Source organism: Schistocerca cancellata, chromosome 2, assembly GCF_023864275.1.
Source record: "Schistocerca cancellata isolate TAMUIC-IGC-003103 chromosome 2, iqSchCanc2.1, whole genome shotgun sequence".
Taxonomy (NCBI): Eukaryota; Metazoa; Arthropoda; class Insecta; order Orthoptera; family Acrididae; genus Schistocerca; species Schistocerca cancellata.
The window spans coordinates 758,259,237-758,279,012 of record NC_064627.1 but is presented as its reverse complement, the minus strand read 5'-3'; the positions used below and the strand labels follow the sequence as shown (position 1 = coordinate 758,279,012).

The 19,776-nt window shown below is 42.5% G+C and overlaps 1 protein-coding gene across 1 annotated transcript in view; it reads right to left on the bottom strand.

Annotated features, from left to right (window-relative positions):
• The window catches only part of LOC126162580 (DNA polymerase delta catalytic subunit), a 137,646-nt gene that overhangs the window by 106,399 nt on the left and 11,471 nt on the right, over positions 1-19,776 (bottom strand). The window contains exon 2 of the mRNA XM_049919175.1: positions 15,119-15,233. Within this exon, the coding sequence (XP_049775132.1) occupies positions 15,119-15,233 (115 nt within the window). The remainder of the gene's footprint in view (positions 1-15,118; positions 15,234-19,776) is intronic.

Genomic DNA, 19,776 nt, shown 5'->3' with positions numbered 1-19,776 from the left:
GTCCCCTAGAACTTAGAACTACTTAAACCTAACTAACCTAAGGACATCACACACATGCATGCCCAAGGCAGGATTCGAACCTGCAACCATAGCGGTCGCGCTGTTCCAGACTGTAGCGCCGAGAACCGCTCGGCCACTCCGGCAGGCCACCCAGAACACATACAGTATATATACAGCTACAGAACATTCCAGTACAATGATTCTTGACATTTGTAGATACTTCTAGAATGTACTTGAACCAAATATAGAAATTAAAATTGTAGAGTCTAGGAGAGTTTTGAACTCACGACCCTCCATGCAACAGTTTAATATCACAACCCCTACACCAAGGTGTTACTCAGCTTTTTCTGTGACATTGCTCGCTCCTTAAGAGAACAGCACCTTGGTGTTACATCGACCTAGTCTGGGATCGAGTCATCGGTCCTGCAAACTCCGACTCCTGATTACTGATTCTCGCCCTGGCGGTGAACTTCTTAGAACTTCTTTTGCCGCTATGCTCTTCGCCACCTTTCCACTTGTTGAGTGTTGCTGGGTTGCTGGATCCTTCATTCGAAGGATGTGGACCTTATACCTGATCTTTCATAGTCTTGTGTCGGGGTCATAAACTTCAACTTCACGAGTAATATCAGACAACTGTCTTACAACCTTATAAGGTCCAAAGTAGTGCCTGAGGAGCTTCTCAGAGAGACCAACCTTCCGAACAGGAGAGAAGATCCAGACAAGGTTACCAAGCTCGTAGACAACAGGGCGGCGATTGTTTTCTTGAGCCTGCAGCGTGTGGAGTCGAGCTAACTGCCGAGCTTCATCAGCTCTGGTTAACACCTGGCCGATGTAGTCGTCCACGTCATCAGGATGTAACGGAAACACAATGTCCATCATCATAGTCGTCTCATGCCCATGTACCAGGAAAAATAGCGTAAATCCTGTGGTGTCTTGTTTGGTGGTGTTGTAGGCAAATGTCACAAAAGGTAGCACCTCATCCCAGTTGCTCTGCTAAACACTGACGAACACTGATAGCATGTCGGCCAAGGTCTTATTAAAGCGTTCAGTAAGCCCGTTAGTTTGTGGATGGTAGGCAGTCGTCATGTGATGAATAATGTTGCACCAACGGTTTATCTCTGTCACAGGGTTCGATTGAAAAACTTTCCCTCGATCCGTAAGAATCAATCTTGGGGCACCATGTTTTAATACAATGTCTTCCACGATGAATGTGGCTACCTTGGATGCTTCAGCTGTTTTCATGGCTTTTGTAATGGCATAGCATGTCAGATAGTCAGTGCAAACAATAATCCATCTATTGCCACTAGCAGATGTTGGAAATCATCCGAGGAGGTCAATCCCAACACGCGGGAAAGGCGTTTTGGCTGGTGAAATTGGTATGAGTCAGCCAGGTGGTTTCTGAGGAACTGCCTTTCGCCTCACTCTCGACAGTGCGACCCATACTCTTGCGGATTCTATCGTATGTCTTAATAAATCCTAAATGTCCGGCCTCAGGTGTGTCATGGAATTTCTGTAGAACATCTAAGTGCATGTGTTCCGGAATCCCCCCTTTCCAGAGGGATCAAAGTTTTTATTTCAAAGTAATCCAGTAACTACCTTAAATTGTCCTTTCACATCCTCTGACCGAGTCTTTGGTGTGACGTCATAAGCGAGTGACTGCGTGTGAGATCGCTCTCTAAGTTTTTATATATTTTTAGGTTTCAGATACATATTTAGACGGTTTTTGTAATAATATTTACTATATAAGTGACTTATTAGTGGTTTCTTCATTCACCTCTGCCTTTCTTGTGTTGTGACCTGATATTTGTGAGTGTTTTGTATCGAGCAACTTAACCTCTTACCTGTGTTTACATTCCGCGCTGACCAGTTGCAGCTGTAGCGGCGCATTGAAAGCTAACTACTAATTAATTGTTTGTGTATAGTGGTTTATTTAGGAACTTTAGTAGTCTTCAACCGGTGTTCTTGATGTTTTCTGGTGAAATAATTTCAGAAGAACCTTTTGGGAACTGTTTTCAGTTTCGTTACTGTGTCATTAGACGTTTGATTCTCTTTCTGTATTAGTCTTTTGTTATATTATCATTTGTTGTTGATTAATACTGTTAATAATAGTAGTTACTTCCCTTGTAGAGTAAGTTTGTGATTATTGTAGTCAGGTTTTTAACATCACCTTATTGTAGTAGCGGATCTTAGATAAAGTAGTTTTCTTGTTTCAATAAGTGTAAAATTTTACCATGAGTGAGAAGTGTGGGCTTTGCCGTAGGTTCGTGAGTAGTGGATTGCGGTGTGAGACTTGTTTGAAGTATTTTCACTGGGGGGAATGCAGTGGGGAAGCCAGTGGGCATTCTGGTGAGATCCTCTCCTGGAACTGCAGGTTATGTAGCAAGAGTAAGTTGATAGAGGAGCAGGAGCATAAGATCTGTGCCCTTCAGGTGCAGTTGAAAAACACACAGGAGGAGCTAGATAGGATGAGGAGGGAGAAGGGGGTTGGGGAATGGGAGCTGGCTGTTGGCAAGAGATCTGCTAGGAGACGAAGATTTTCAGATAGTTTTACTATTGGTGTTTACAATAGATATGACCAACTGTCAGAGTCTAGTGGAGAGGAATCTCTAGTAGCTGTAGATGTAGGAAGTATGCAGCAGACCTCAGCAGTTATGGTGGCTAGAACAGATGCAAAGTCGAAGAGGAAGAGGAAGGTTCTGCTGTTAGGTAGTTCTCATGACAGAGGTGTAGGCCAGCAGTTGCAGGAAGTGTTGGGGAGTGAGTACCAGGTCACCAGCACTGTGAAGCCTAATGCAGGATTGGCTCAGGTGACTGTTAACATAAGGGGGTTATGTAGGGATTTTACTAAAGAGGATCAGGTAGTGATTGTGGGTGGGGCTGGTAATAGTATTGATAGGGATGGGGAGTATGACATAGATGGTGACCTGGACAAGATAGCCACTCAGACTGGCAACACGAATGTGCATTTTGTGGAACCGTTTCAGTGTCACGATCAGCCTCATCTTAATACAGCCATCAGGCGCAATAACATGAGACTTGGGGGTGCGCTGATGACAGAAAGCATGGGTCATATTTCAGTGGTGTCGGTGGAGTCTATCAGCAGGACGGGTTTCACTAGACATGACCTGCACCTCAACAGATATGGGAAGGGGAGGATGGCAAAGCTTATAGGTGACAGCATAGGTGGGGGTCGTGGGATCACTCATGGGAAAATTCCTGCAGTAGTGGGTGTTACAGCTGCACCTTTTTTAGATTGAAGTCAGCTGATAGGTATTCGTGCTTAAGGGAAGTCTCTAACAAAGGAACCACTTTTGACAAAACTTAGGTATCTGAGTAATGAGGGAATTAGTATATTTCATCAAAATATACAGGTATTAGAGATAAAGTTAGTGAACTGCTTATAGATGTTGACTCTGAAATTATTGGTATATCTGAACACTTCTTAAATAAGGAGATAATTCAGAGGCTTCCTTTACCAGGATACAGGTTGGCTGGCAGCTTTTCTAGGAGCTCTTTGCGGAGTGGGGGAGTAGCCATGTATGCGAAAAACGGCATCCCATTTGAGTCAATTGATGTTTCAAAGTACTGCACTGAAAAGGTGTTTGAATGTTGTGCAGGTGTGGTTAAATTTACTGGAGCTAACCTTCTAACTGTTGTTATTTATAGATCCCCAGACTCCGATTTCACAACATTTTTGCTAAAGCTAGAGGAGGTTCTTGGTTCACTTTATAGGAAATACAAAAAGTTAGTTATATGTGGTGACTTCAATATTAATTGTATAAGTGACTGTGCAAGGAAAAGGATGCTGGTAGACCTCCTTAATTCATATAATCTTATTCAAACTGTATTCTTTCCAACGAGAGTGCAAGGGAACAGTAGAACAACCATAGATAACATTTTTGTTCATTCCTCATTACTAGAAGGGCATTCTGTTAGCAAAAAGGTGAATGGCCTTTCAGATCATGATGCACAAATTTTAACTCTAAAAGATTTTCGTGGTGCAACACATGTTAAATATAGTTATCAACTGTTTAGGAAAGCCGATCCAGTTGCTGTAGAGACCTTTGTAAACCGTATCAAGGAACAAGAGTGGCAAGATGTTTATAGCGCTGATACAGTAGACGATAAATAGAATGCTTTTCTCAAGACTTTTCTCGTGCTCTTTGAAAGTTGCTTTCCATTAGAACGTTTAAAACAGGGTACTAGCACAAACAGGCAGCCTGGGTGGCTGACTAGAGGGATAAGAATATCGTGTAGAACAAAGTGGCAATTATATCAAAATGTTAGAAACAGTCAAAATCTAAATGCAGCAGCCCATTACAAACAGTATTGTAAGGTGCTTAAAAATGTTATTAGGAAGGCAAAAAGTAAGTGGTATGCAGATAGAATAGCTGAGTCTCAGGATAAAATTAAAACCATATGGTCAGTCGTAAAGGAAGTGGCTGGTCTGCAGGGACAGGCTGAGGATATAGAATCAGTGCGTAGTGGGAATGTCAGTGTTACTGATAAGTCGCATATATGTACAGTATTTAATAATAACTTTCTGAATATAGCAGGTGAACTAAATAGAAACCTGGTCCCAACAGGGAATCATATAGCGCTCTTAGAAAAAAGTGTTCCGAGACTGTTACCTGAAATGCTCCTCCATGATACTGACAAGAGGAAGATTGAGTTAATAATTAAATCACTAAAGACCAAGAACTCTTATGGATATGACGGGGTATCTAGCAGAATACTGAATTATTGTTCTATGTATGTTAGCCCAGTACTTAGCCATATCTGTAACTTTTCCTTTAGGAGTGGTTGGTTTCTTGACCAATTAAAGTACTCGGTAGTGAAGCCACTTTATAAAAAGGGAGACAGGGATAATGTTGACAACTTTAGACCTATTTCTATGCCATCGGTGTTTGCTAAAGTTATCCAGAGGGTTGTATATACAAGGTTACTGGAGCATTTAAATTCACATCATTTGCTGTCAAATGTACAGTTTGGTTTTAGAAATGGTTTAACAACTGAAAATGCTATATTCTCTTTTCTCTGTGAAGTTTTGGGTGGATTAAGTAAAAGGTTGCGAACGCTAGGTGTTTTCTTTGATTTAACGAAGGCTTTTGACTGTGTTGACCACAAAATATTACTGCAGAAGTTGGAACATTATGGAGTAAGGGGAGTAGCTTACAATTGGTTCGCCTCTTACTTTAAGAACAGAAAGCAGAAGGTAATTCTCCGCAATATTGAGAGTGGTAGTGATGTTCAGTCCAAATGGGGCACTGTTAAGTGGGGCGTTCCCCAGGGGTCGGTGCTGGGGCCACTGCTGTTTCTTATTTATATAAATGATATGCCTTCTAGTATTGCAGGTGATTCAAAAATATTTCTGTCTGCTGATGACACCAGCTTGGTAGTGAAGGATCTTGTGTGTAATATTGAAACAGTATCAAATAATGTAGTTCATGAAATAAGTTCGTGGCTTGTGGAAAACAATTTGATGCTAAATCACAGTAAGACTCAGTTTTTACAGTTTCTAACTCACAATTCAACAAGAACCGATATTTTGATCAGACAGAATGGGCATATTATAAGCGAGACGGAACAGTTCAAGTTCATAGGCGTTCGGATAGATAATAAGCTGTTGTGGAAAGCCCATGTCCAGGATCTTGTTCAGAAACTAAATGCTGCTTTATTTACCGTTAGAACAGTATCTGAAATAAGTGACAGTTCAACACGAAAAGTAGTCTACTTTGCATATTTTCATACGCTTATGTCGTATGGTATTATTTTTTGGGGTAATTTCTCTGATTCAAAAAGGGTATTTTTGGCTCAAAAACGGGCTGTTCGAGCTATATGTGGTGTAAGTTCGAGAACCTCTTGTCGACCCCTATTCAATAGTCTGGGAATTATGACGTTGCCCTCACAGTATATATTTTCTTTAATGTCGTTTGTTGTTAGCAATATTAACCTATTCCCAAGAGTTAGCAGCTTTCACTCAGTTAATACTAGGCAGAAATCAAATCTGCATGTGGAATGCACTTCCTTGACTCTTGTGCAGAAAGGAGTGCAGTATTCTGCTGCATCCATTTTCAATAAGGTACCACAAGAACTCAAAAAATCTTAGCAGTAGCCCAAAGTCTGTTAAGTATAAACTGAAGAGTTTCTTCATGGCTCACTCCTTCTATTCTGTCGAGGAGCTCCTGGAAGAGCTAAAAAATTAAGCAAATTCCATTGTTACATTATTGATTTTCTTTATTTAAACTTACGACTTGTCGCCTGAATATGTTTTTTATATTTCATTTTATCTGTTTCTACTATCGAGTTATAATTTCATGTATTGACTCGTTCCATGACCATGGAGATTTCTTGTTAATTTAGTCCCACAGAACAATAAATAAATAAATAAATAAATAAAATAAATAAGGCAAGTATAAATTGAGATATCTTGGCATCCTCCTCCTGCTCAGCAGAGAGATCCTGGAATGCCGCGAGACAGTCACTATCTTCATCAAAGTCTTGATGGTCTTGCACAGGGGTTCTTGAGAGACATTCAGCATCTTGGTGCTTTTTTCCATTTTTGTACACTATGGTAATGTCATACTTGTAGTGCCCACCTGGCAAGTCGTCCTGTTGGATCCTTAAGACCTGTCAACCAACAAAGTGAATGATAGTCCTTAACAACTGCAAATGGCCTTCCATAGAGATACTGTCGATATTTTCACATGGCCCAGATCACAGCAAGACATTCTCTTTCGGTAGTTGAGCAGTTTCTCTCAGCTTCTGTAAGCGTCCTAGAAGCATAGGCTATAACCTTCTCTCTACCATCTGAAATTTGCACTGGAACAGCACTGATCCCATATCCACTGGCATCTGTGTGTAGCTCTGTAGGTGCTCTCTCATCATACAGACCAAGTACTGGGTCAGTCATCAGAGCTTTTCGCAGCACATCAAAAGAATCTTGTTAAGCACCACCCCAGATAAATTTAGCATCAGCTTTTAACAGCTCTTGGAGTGGCCTGACTTTGATACAAAAGTCTTTGATAAAACAATGGTAATAAGAACATAATCCGAGGAAGCTTCTTACGTCTCTAATACTTTTAGAAATAGGAAATTCCGTTATAGATCTCACCTTTTCTGGGTCTGGCTGCATCCCTTCATTTGACACAAGGTATCCAAGTATTTGGATTTCTTTTGCTCCACAGAGACACTTTCTTGGATTAAGTTTCAGTCCGCCTTGTTGGAGACACTTCAGAACAACCCTCAGTCTTGTTATATGTTCATCAAATGTCTCTGAGAACACTGTAATGACATCTATATAACAAAGACACATCGTCCACTTCAGGTGCGTTAGAAGATTATCCATCATCTGTTCAAAAGTTGCTGGTGCATTACACAAACCAAACGGCATTACCTGAAACTCATACAGGCCCTCAGGGGTGATAAATGCAGTTTTCTCATGATCACGTTGATTTGCCAGTATCCCGAGAAAAAAATAGCCCCCTTCAGACAATCTAGTGTATCGTCAATTCGTGGAAGAGGGTAAACGTCCCTTTTAGTTATCTTATTAAGCTTCCTGTAACCAATACAAAAGCGCCAACTGCCATCCTTCTTCCTGCCGAGGACCACTGGTGACGAACATGGGCTCTGCGAAGGCTGAATGATGTCATTCTTCATCATTTTCTCTACCTCGACGCAAATTATTTGATGTTCCATTGCTGACACACGGTATGCTCTCTGGCTTACTGGTTGATGGTCTCCAGTGATGATCCGGTGCTTCACTGTTGATTTATCTAATTTGCTCTTCACCTGTGGAGTGAAGCATTCAGAGAATTCTTGAAGAATGGCAAGTAGCTTCTCCTGTTGTTCGTTAGTGAGAACTAGTGATAGTCCAGCTAGAAGATCTTATCTTGTAGTGATAGTGCTAATTTCGCCCACAGATTCGTCATGGGAGATTTCTATGATGCTCAGCTGTTCTTCAATTAACGGCTCAGCGTTTGCTACGCATATGCGTCTTGGAAGGATCTGTGGTTCTCAACGACAGTCAATTATCCACAATTCACCGAATCCGTTCTTAAACGAGACGTCAGAAGCTGGGATGAGCAAGTTATTCTTCGGTGGTATGCTTCTCTTACATTCCACTACAAGATCCATGGGTTGCTGCATGGTATGACAGTTATCTTTCTAGCGCTGACTGCAAGAATGATCACTTCATCCAGCACACAGTCTCCACACACTCGGATGGGCATCTTCCTGTCTACAGTATCTCATCTCATCTAGCATAATCTTCAAGCGACCACAATCTATAACTGCCTGAGAGGCTTTCAAAAAGTCCCATCTGAGAATGACATCATGACTACACTCTTGTAAGACGATGAACTCTAAGGCCTGTGTATGGCCACTTATACCCACAGGAATGGTACATCTTCCTGTAGGTATTACATATTTTTCATTATCCACCTTCAGCAGAGATGTTTTGTTGTCAATGAATACGGTTTTCTGCAACTGGCGACGGTACTTCTCTGAAATGACTGAATATGATGCTCCAGAGTCCACAACAGCTTGGGCTGCTCAGCCATCCATAAGGATATCGACATAGTTTCCTATCATTTTTGTAGTGATAGATGGCGGAGGATTTTTCTCTTTGGAGGCCTCACCTCCAAGGAGGTCGCACCCTTTAGTTTTCCAGGTTGCGGTGGCCAGATGATTGGATGGAGCTTCTAAACAGCGATGGAGACCTTGATCGACATGTTGGGGTGCATCCTCTCCAGCGGCTAACTTACGGTGATGGTGACCTATGTTGTACTGCACCCACATCTTCTTGTTCATCTTCATCGTCTCGGAGTTGGCATCGGCTAAGATCGGTCTGCTGTCTCGTGGCGCGGGCGTCATCAAATATCTGCCACCTTTCTCGACAATGGCGCACCACATGTCCCGGTCGTCCACAATGGAAACATACTGGTTGGTTATCCTGGGTCTTCCAGATGTCAGTCTTCCTTGGTGCCCAAACAGGTTCCTCATGCGGCATTGTAGGAACGTAACTCTGCCTGGGTCTCGACTTTTTCACCATTTTAAAGGGAAATGAAGGACGAGAGATTGGAATCAATGACTGTTCCACTTCCTCCCTTGTGACCTCTTGAAGTGTCTCGGTTTTTTGCTAGCCGTGCAATCCAAGTGCCTTCTGAACTCCCTCTCTCACTATCTGACGAACGCTTGTGAAATCAGTTGCTTCCTCCATCACAGACATTGATACGACATTTGGAAGCTGTTCAAACTTCTTGGGTATAATTCTTTTTTCATGCACTGTCTCAATATACTGGCACCATTTTATGAAGTCGTCTGCTGTCTAAACCACCTTCAGGAGTAGGGCTTGATACATGAAATGTGCAACCTTATCTTCCTCCTCCATTCTAGGATCCACTATTTTACACAGCTCCTACATGTCTTGAATGTAGGGTGCTGTCGTTTCTCCTGGACGCTGTGCCCTGCACTTTATCTTCAGCCTTGCACTTCTGTCGTCGTGTGTCACCAAAATACTTGCACAGTTCCACCTGGAATACTTCCCAGCTTGTGAACTTCTCATTGTTCTCATACTATTGCTTGGCAGTGCCCTCCAAGTAGAAAAACATGTTAGCCAAACACACGGTGTCCCATTTGTTAAATTTGGCTATACGGTCATATACCTTCAGCCACTTGTTTGGATCTTGGAAATCATCACCAGAGAACTTGGAAGGATATCTCATGTGATGGCACACAGTTGCTGTCATCGTAACGTACTCTTCTTCTTCTGTCTCTGATAGATGGCGATCTGTTGAATATGGCTCGAATTCAGGTTTCTCGCCACGTAAATGGCGGCTCTGTCGTGGCCTGATGGGAGCCACTGTGTCATCGATAATGTGCGCTATGGCAAGTTCCGATACTCAGCGTCTCCACCAGAATAATGTCATGTAGAAGAAGGTGTAATTAGATGAATGACGAACATTATCTTCACTTAACAAAGCTTTATTCAGCACTTGCACTTATAAGAGTGTGGAGCGAACTGCCTCCAACCAGAACAAATGCAGTATACATACAGCTACAGAACATTACAGCACAATGATCCTTGACATTTGTAGATACTTCTAGAATGTACTCGAACTGAATGTAGAAATTAAAATTGTACAGTCTAGGTGAGTTTTGAACTCATGACCCTCCATGCAGCAGTTTAGTATCATAACCACTACACCACCAGAAATCCATCTTATCGATTCCCAAACTTGGGCAGTGGAAGTGGACCAATTAATGGAAGTCGTGAATTCCCTCCAGGAAGCCCTCTTCCATTCTTTGATCACTCATCTTGCATGTGCTCTCGCAGACCTGAAGGCAAGAAGATTGTCTGTAGTTGGACAGTATTTGAAGATCTGCAGAGCTGTTCGTCTGGCCCTGATTGCCAATCGACAGGCGTCATTCCCCCAAGGTACAGGCCATCATCATCTGAGGTGGTTACTAGATGTGGGGATGGACTCTGCGGCAGCCCATTGGATCTCCCAAGTGATATGGGCCACCGCCTCCTGTGCACAATCCTTTTGTTCAAAAACAGCCTGTCGACTGTACTGTAACCAATTTGTCCATTGAATCATCCATCTGTGTGGTCTCCTGTTGGCCACTGTCCTAGCCGGCAGATGGATCCACACTGGGAAGTGGTCACTAGAATGTAAATCTGAAGCCACTTTCCACTGAACTGAGTCCACAATATCTGGGGAACAAAAACAAAGGTCAATGGCTAAAAAAGCCCTGTAGCTGTTGAAAAGAGTCACCTGACCCGCATTCAGAAGGCAGATATTCTCAGAATGGACGAGTCGCTCGATCATCTGACCCCTGGAGGAAATTGTAGCTTAGCCCCATAGCACATTGTGGGCACTGAAGTCCCCCACAAGAAGGAATGGATGTGGGAGTTCCCGGAAGAGTTCTGTCAGTGCGTCTGCATCCAAAGCATCATTAGGGGGGAGGTACAAAGAACACACTGTGATAAAGGGTGCGACAGCTTTCACAGCAATTGCTTGCATGGTCGTGGTAAGAGGGACAGGATAGGAGTGGCATCTGTCATCATGGAAAACAGCCACTCCACTTTTAGCCCTGCCTCCAGTAGTAATGTCCTTCATGTATGCCCTGTAATGCAGGTGTGTCAGTTACTTTAAGACGCGTTTCTTGTAAGCAGATGCAGAAAGGTTTCTCCTGGACCAGTAGCTGCAATTCTTCTAAATGTGAGCGATATACATTCAAATTCCACTGCAACACAGAAGTCCCTGTGGAAGCCATTGGTTAGCGATGATTGTTCTTTTCTTTCTCCCTCGGAGGCGGTGATTTACAGGGGAGGTCAGGGGGAATGTTAACCGTTCCTTGCTCTCTAGTTCCTCTGACTGGAAGTCCATTTCCTCAGGAGCATAGTCCCCTTCAGAAAGAGAGAGAGCTCGCCGATCTGAAGGTTTAACTACTGCTTCCTTGGACTTAGAACTACTTTTCAAAGGACATTTTTCTTTACTGACAGGAGGAGGTGGTTGATTGGGTTGCTGGGATGGCTTAGTTGGCTTCTGATGTTGGGTAGAGGTATGTGGCTTGGGTGGTAAGCCTATTGCTGACCGCTTCCGAACAACATCAGTTGCAAGTGCAGCATTTCCCCCACAAATACATCAATATGTGCATGTGCTTGTACTTGAATCTGTGGTCTGAGTTTGTTTGGAGGCATCGCACTTAGCGATTGGTGTCTTAAGAGCTGATGCAAAAGAAGTAGCAAAAACCAGTGGTTGCACAGTTTTGAAAGCTTTTTTAGCTTCACCTTAGAGTACGCGTCTCTGTACTTTCAACTCATTTAATTTTCCTTTCATCAACGAAACCCCACACTTTCTGCTCCATAGTGGGTGATCCCCAGAGCAGTTTACACATTTTGGAGGAAGTGTACAAGAACTGCCGACTCGTGAGGTGAGTCTCCACAATTTCCAGACATAGCCTACCCATTACATCCCATTGTGGTATGGCCAAATCTTTGACATTTGTAGCACTCCATTGAGTTAGGAACAAACGGGCAAACCTTAAGACAGATATAGCCTAAAAGGATATGTTAAGGTAATTCTGGAGTACTAAACACTGTTGCCGATTTTTCCAATTTGTCATTGACTCTCCTCATATAATTCTGCACTTCCGTGACACCCATATTTTCCATTGTTCACTTAACTCCGCAGGGTCTACCTCCATTATATCGGAGCAGGTAACCATGCCCTTACTAAAGTTAAGGGTGTTATACAGCTCAGCCTCGACTGGGTAGTCACCTACGCCCTTACATCCCAGAAGCTTAGATATTTGGTTGGAAACACAGAAAGGGGATATCTTCTCAGAGGTTCCTCCTGTTTGCTTGATTACAATGAAAGTGTTATAGCACACTAATGTCTTGTTACTATGATTTGGAGACTGCTTTTCGGGTGACTGACCAACTGAGCTCTCTTTGAGGAGTGGGTGTAGGTACTGCCTGATGGTACACCTGTCCCATCAGGATTAGTAGTTTGACGAGTTCGTTCCATAGGGATTCCACCAGACACTAGGGAAACAACCGTCAACCCAGGCAGAGCCCTGCATGCCTGAGCAAGCCTTATACAACTGGGGGGCAGCAGGTGCCCCAGAGGTTGCCGGCTAAAGACTGTTTTACCTCAACAGCCATTCACCTCATCAGCATGAAGCACACCTTGACGTGTACCTTCCTCACGGTCTGGGTAGTGAAGCAAAGACCCTCATTCTCCGAAACACACAACATTCCACCACTGCACCGCATGGTGGTCGTTGAAGTATGACCAGAGCTTACGGTGACAGAGGACTGATGGTGCTTACCAGTCCCCAGCTCAGGAACTCCGGGGTTGCCAAGCCCTTGTTCAGCATACAAATGCTGAGCCCCTCAGGGGTTGATGAGATGAGACTGCAGTGATCAATCCACGCAACAGATAACTTGTGCAAATACTCTGAGAGTCAATACTAACGAGGATAGGTAGCAATTCACTGTAAAGATGATCGCTGAGCTGCAGACAGACACACAGAAAAGGCAATCATACTCTCACAACTAAATTTGCGGCAATAGCCTTTGTCATAAAATGAGAGCACACACATGCGCGCGCACACACACACATTCACACAATCACTCAAGACACAACTCATGCACTTGGGGCCGCCTTCTCCAGCCGCTGTGTCAACAATCTATGAGAATCAGATCCAAACAAACCATTCATGCCTCCCTGCTTCTCATCGGCAAGAAGTGGTGGCAGCACTGACTGCAAGCTGAGGGGAGTGGTAGAAAGGAGAGAAGCAGGAGAAATGAGGGAGTAGGGAATCGCTGCACGTACTCAGCTGCATCCAGCCAGTGGTGATGCATGACATCTCAGTAAAAAAAACCATTTCATCTACTGAGATAAATACGATATTTTTCCAGTGTCTTTTTTTTCCAAATTTCCCTGATTTCTGAAATATTACACGCATTTCACTATATAAGGCAAAAAATTTTAGGTTAATTTGTCACTTACTGAATACAGGACTACATCATAAAATATTCAACAGCGATTACATTCTTAACTTTGTGAATTTATTGAAAAAGAACTGCAAGAAGCCATTCGGTAATGCAAGAACCATAAAGCAGTTGACCTGGATGATGGAACAAATAAAAAAAATTGAACAAATAACAATGAAATGGCTTGTCCAATTCATTAATAACTGCTTGTGTGAGACGCAGATCCTTGAAGTGTGGAGAAAAATCAAAGTAGTTGTCAGACTGACATCTTGGAAAGTATCATCCAATCTATTTCACTACGTCATCTTTATAAAGTACTTTAAAGGCTTCTTTTGAACAGTTTGACCCCTGTGACCTCGGCACTTTACTGCACAGTCAAATGTTATTAGTCGAGTTTCAAGGAATGTGTCGTCGTTGGAGAAACCAAAAGAATGGCTTGCTTCAAGGATGTGTCTTTTCCCGTGTATGTTATATATACCCCAATGACCAACTAAGGCCTAGCACTTGCAATAACTTCATATATGCAGACTATCTTGCTCTTGCAACCCAAGCAAAAACTAACTGAACAAATTCTTACAACAGCACTGATCTTTCCATCAGTATTATGGTAAGGACCATCTGAAATTTAATCCTCAGGAATATAGATCTATGGCTATCGACTCTGATACAGACAAGCAAATCAATATTAAAGGTTAACTGGAAAGTTTCCAAGGAATGCTGCTTTATGTCTACATATCTTGGCATCACTTTAGACAGGTCTTTAACATACTGAAGTATTATTGGGAAACTCACTAGTAGTAACTGAGGAGCCAACATCAAGGCAGTAGAACCTCTGCCATGTTACTCTGTTTCTCTACAGGGATGTTTGCATGCCCTGTGAGGTGTATCTCTGCCCATGCAGAGGAAATGGATTTCACATTGCAGGGAACTGCATGATTGACTACTGGATGTCAAACTGACACCTACAGACAAAGTTTATTGTTTGGCAGGTACTGCACCACCTGATATACGTCATAAAGCAGCTGTAGAGGTTGAAAGGAAAAAGATAAACTAACTCATTAACACCCTGTCTATGCTCATCAGCTACCAAGATCTAGGTTGAAACCTAGAAGCAGTCCCTCAATTCCACGTCAGCAATAATTATTTCTCCATGTATTGCCTGAGAACAATTTCAAATGTGGATGAAACCTGCTCAGTGTCTACCACCTGGACTACTTTAGGACCTAGAGATCACTGAACAGGCTAATGTCAAGTGTTTGTAAATCCAGGAACAGCCTTGTCCAATGCATATTTTCCAACAGACCAAAACGATGTGAATGCACAGAACAGAAATGGAATCACTGATGCTGCCATCCATGCCGCCCTGAGGCATGAAGTGATGAAGAGCTGAAGAAAGCTGAAGGTGGTGCAGTTGCTTTGTTCAATTATGAGCACAGATCATTTTGTTTTCTCTTCTTTTGCTCTATTATGTAACCTATGTAAATTGTAATTTATGTAAATTGTTCTTTTAGCAGTATCCTATAATATGGTAGCTTATTTGATGCAGAATTTTGTGCAGCTTCTGGCTCGAATAAATTAATAAACTTGTAGATATTTGTATATAAATATTACCTGTCCAATGAGATCTTGGCTGTCAGCTTGTTGTTCAAGTTCCATCTGCTCCATAACAGCCAGCTCTGACTCAAAGCCACTAGGAAAGTCATCTTCGTCTTCATCAGCTGCACCCCTGAAACATTAAAATTATTGTTAAAGGTGTTAATAATCCATTCCAATTGGTTGTCAAAGATATTCCATTATGGAGAAACAATCTCTATATGAGCATATGTTGCTCACTGCTATGAAAAATGCTTAAGTCAAAAGAACTGTGACAGACACAAATACATCAACAGACTGAAACACAATTTAAGAACTGGCTATACACATGCATAATGGGATGAATGTAAAGTGAACAGTGCATTAATTTGTTTGGAAGCAAGACAAAACAGCTGTAAGGCTACAATATCTTAAGTTTTACAGGTCAGAAACAGGAAAACATGCAGAGACAAAAATAGGCCAAATAATGGAGGGTATTCAGAGAAAACACAACTGTAAACTTGGAGGTCACGAGAGTTAAAATCTCAGGCATGTAAATAAGCTTAAAATGGGGGAACATAACGTGTGGAGTGATACAAGGATTGACGCCGAGTCCACTCATTTCTAACCTACATAAATGATCCTCCAGTGGCTTTAACAGGACATTTTAACGTATGTAATGATTGCTGATGACACAGACACACTAATCAAGGGTCAAGTTTCAAGCTTAGCAGACACAGTTCAGATGATAGCTAAAAGAACTACAAGTGGCTCACAGCTAGCAGTTTAAGTTTTTATCTTCCGAAGACTCATTTCATGTCATTTTAAGCCTTGAGTGGGACTGCCTATGTACAAAGTGCGCGAACCTGCTCTATTGTTGTTTTAAAACTAAGAGCCCATACCTATTCCCTCATTATTGCCTCTGCTAATGTAGTTATGAATTGTGTTGTCATACATCCAAATGAGCAGCAGTATTATAAAATGAACAGCAAGCTAGGCGAGAAAAAATTTACGATTTGTGCAACGAATTGCCACAGAATCCTAGCTAGCAGCACAATCCCACAATGAGACAATTGTCTACAAGATAATTACTAAACTAATAAGCGTTTGGTTGGGATCCAAAGCAACTGCGCTGTATAACGTTCAGAATGGGTCATTACTATGAGGTAACACTTGTACGCAGCAACAAAATGATACAATGAAAGTTTATTCTATATAATTATTTGATTAAGCACTGCTTTAGCTCATATAATAAGTTTACTTTATCGATGTTTAATTAAACAAAGACTAAACTTTGATGTTGCTCACATATGCTTACTTTTATAATATAAAGATAGCTGTTCTTTACATGTGCACAAAGTACACTGCGTGACTGCTTGTGTTACACAATTCAGCAAGCCCGCTGGAGGGTTAAGCAAAAAATAACAATCTTTTAGCACTAGACATACACATTAGTGATTATACACTGAATGATGCACAGTGTATAAAATTTCTTAGAGTCATCCTGGATAACTGTTTAAAATGAAGTCACTACATGGATAAACTAATCAAGAATTGCTCTTCAGTGTGCTATGCACTTTTAAGTGTCTTTCACTTTGACCTAAAGACAAGAGTGTTTGAGTATCTTGCAAATTTTCAATCCTTATTCTCTTACTGAATTATTTTTTGGGGCAGTTCATCTAATTAGAAAAAAAAAAAAAAAAAAAAAAAAATTATGCAGCAGAAGTGAGCAGTAAGACTGTTGTCTGAAGTAAATAACTGTACATTTTGTAGATGGCTTTGTAACCATATTGGAATTCTTACATACACTTCCCAATAGCTTTTGTTTCTGATCATAAAAATCAGTTTCAGCAGAACTCAGATACATACTGTCACAAAAATAATCTTCATATAGACATTGCTTCCTGATCCAGGATCCAGAATGGTGTTATGTACTCTGGTGATAAGACGATCAACTAACTCCAGCCTGGCATAAAGCAAGAAATTGGTAATCGCTATGAATTCAAAAGAAAATAGAAAACTTACCTCATTATTTATTCTTCCTACAAATTATCTGAGAAACTAGTTCCGATGATATAAAAGTTCTGTTAATTTCATGGCAAGGAGCAGAGATTTTTTAATATATGTATAAATCTGTATGAATACTGTAAACAGGACTAATATATATATATATATATATATATATATATATATATATATATATATATATATATAATAGAAGGAAACATTCCATGAAGGAAAAATATACCTAAAAACAAAGATGATGTGACTTACCAAATGAAAGTGCTGGCAGGTCGACAGACACACAAACGAACACAAACATACACACAAAATTCAAGCTTTCGCAACAAACAGCAGTCTGCTAGTGTCTGTATATGTGTGGATGGATATGTGTGTGTGTGTGTGTGTGTGTGCGCGCGAGTGTATACCCGTCCTTTTTTCCCCATAAGGTAAGTCTTTCCGCTCCCGGGACTGGAATGACTCCTTACCCTCTCCCTTAAAACCCACATCCTTTGTCTTTCCCTCTCCTTCCCTCTTTCCTGATGAGGCAACAGTTTGTTGCGAAAGCTTGAATTTTGCGTGTATGTTTGTGTTCGTTTGTGTGTCTGTCGACCTGCCAGCACTTTCATTTGGTAAGTCGATAGACACACAAACTAAAACAAACATACACACAAAATTCTAGCTTTCGCAACCAACGGTTGCCTCGTCAGGAAAGAGGGAAGGAGAAGGAAAGACAAAAGGATATGGGTTTTAAGGGAGAGGGTAAGGAGTCATTCCAATCCCGGGAGCGGAAAGACTTACCTTAGGGGGAAAAAAAGGACAGGTATACACTCGCACACACACACATATCCATCCGCATATACACAGACACAAGCAGACATTTGTAAAGGCAAAGAGTTTGGGCAGAGATGTCAGTCGGGACGGAAGTACAGAGGCAAAGATGATGTTGAAAGACAGGTGAGGTATGAGCGGCGGCAGATTGAAATTAGAAATTAGCGGAGATTGAGGCCTGGCGGATAGCGAGAAGAGAGGATATGCTGAAGGACAAGTTCCCATCTCCGGAGTTCTGACAGGTTGGTGTTAGTGGGAAGTATCCAGATAACCCGGACGGTGTAACACTGTGCCAAAATGTGCTGGCCGTGCACCAAGGCATGTTTAGCCACAGGGTGATCCTCATTACCAACAAACACTGTCTGCCTGTGTCCATTCATGCGAATGGACAGTTTGTTGCTGGTCATTCCAACATAGAACGCTTCACAGTGTAGGCAGGTCAGTTGGTAAATCACGTGGGTGCTTTCACACGTGGCTCTGCCTTTGATCGTGTACACCTTCCGGGTTACAGGACTGGAACAGGTGGTGGTGGGAGGGTGCATGGGACAGGTTTTACACCGGGGGGCGGTTACAGAGGTAGGAGCCAGAGGGTAGGGAAGGTGGTTTGGGGATTTCATAGGGATGAACTAAGAGGTTACGAAGGTTAGGTGGACGGCGGAAAGACACTCTTGGTGGAGTGGGGAGGATTTCATGAAGGATGGATCTCATTTCAGGGCAGGATTTGAGGAAGTCGTATCCCTGCTGGAGAGTCACATTCAGAATCTGATCCAGTCCCAGAAAGTATCCTGTCACAAGTGGGGCACTTTTGGGGTTCTTCTGTGGAAGGTTCCGGGTTTGAGGAGATGAGGAAGTGGCTCTGGTTATTTGCTTCTGTACCAGGTCGGGAGGGTAGTTACGGGATGCAAAAGCTGTTTTCAGGTTGTTGGTGTAATGGTTCAAGGATTCCGGACTGGAGCAGATTCGTTTGCCACGAAGACCTAGGCTGTAGGGAAGGGACCGTTTGATGTGGAATGGGTGGCAGCTGTCATAATGGAGGTACTGTTGCTTGTTGGTGGGTTTGATGTGGACGGACGTGTGAAGCTGGCCATTGGACAGGTGGAGGTCAACGTCAAGGAAAGTGGCATGGGATTTAGAGTAGGACCAGGTGAATCTGATGGAACCAAAGGAGTTGAGGTTGGAGAGGAAATTCTGGAGTTCTTCTTCACTGTGAGTCCAGATCATGAAAATGTCATCAATAAATCTGTACCAAACTTTGGGTTGGCAGGCCTGGGTAACCAAGAAGGCTTCCTCTAAGCGACCCATGAATAGGTTGGCGTACGAGGGGGCCATCCTGGTACCCATGGCTGTTCCCTTTAATTGTTGGTATGTCTGGCCTTCAAAAGTGAAGAAGTTGTGGGTCATGATGAAGCTGGCTAAGGTAATGAGGAAAGAGGTTTTAGGTAGGGCGGCAGGTGATTGGCGTGAAAGGAAGTGCTCCATCGCAGCGAGGCCCTGGACATGCGGAATATTTGTGTATAAGGAAGTGGCATCAATGGTTACAAGGATGGTTTCCGGGGGTAACAGACTGGGTGGGGATTCCAGGCGTTCGAGAAAGTGGTTGGTGTCATTGATGAAGGATGGGAGACTGCATGTAATGGGTTGAAGGTGTTGATCTACGTAGGCAGAGATGCGTTCTGTGGGGGCTTGGTAACCAGCTACAATGGAACGGCCGGGATGATTGGGTTTGTGAATTTTGGGAAGAAGGTAGAAGGTAGGGGTGTGGGGTGTTGGTGGGGTCAGGAGGTTGATGGAGTCAGGTGAAAGGTTTTGTAGGGGGCCTAAGGTTCTGAGGATTCCTTGAAGCTCCGCCTGGACATCAGGAATGG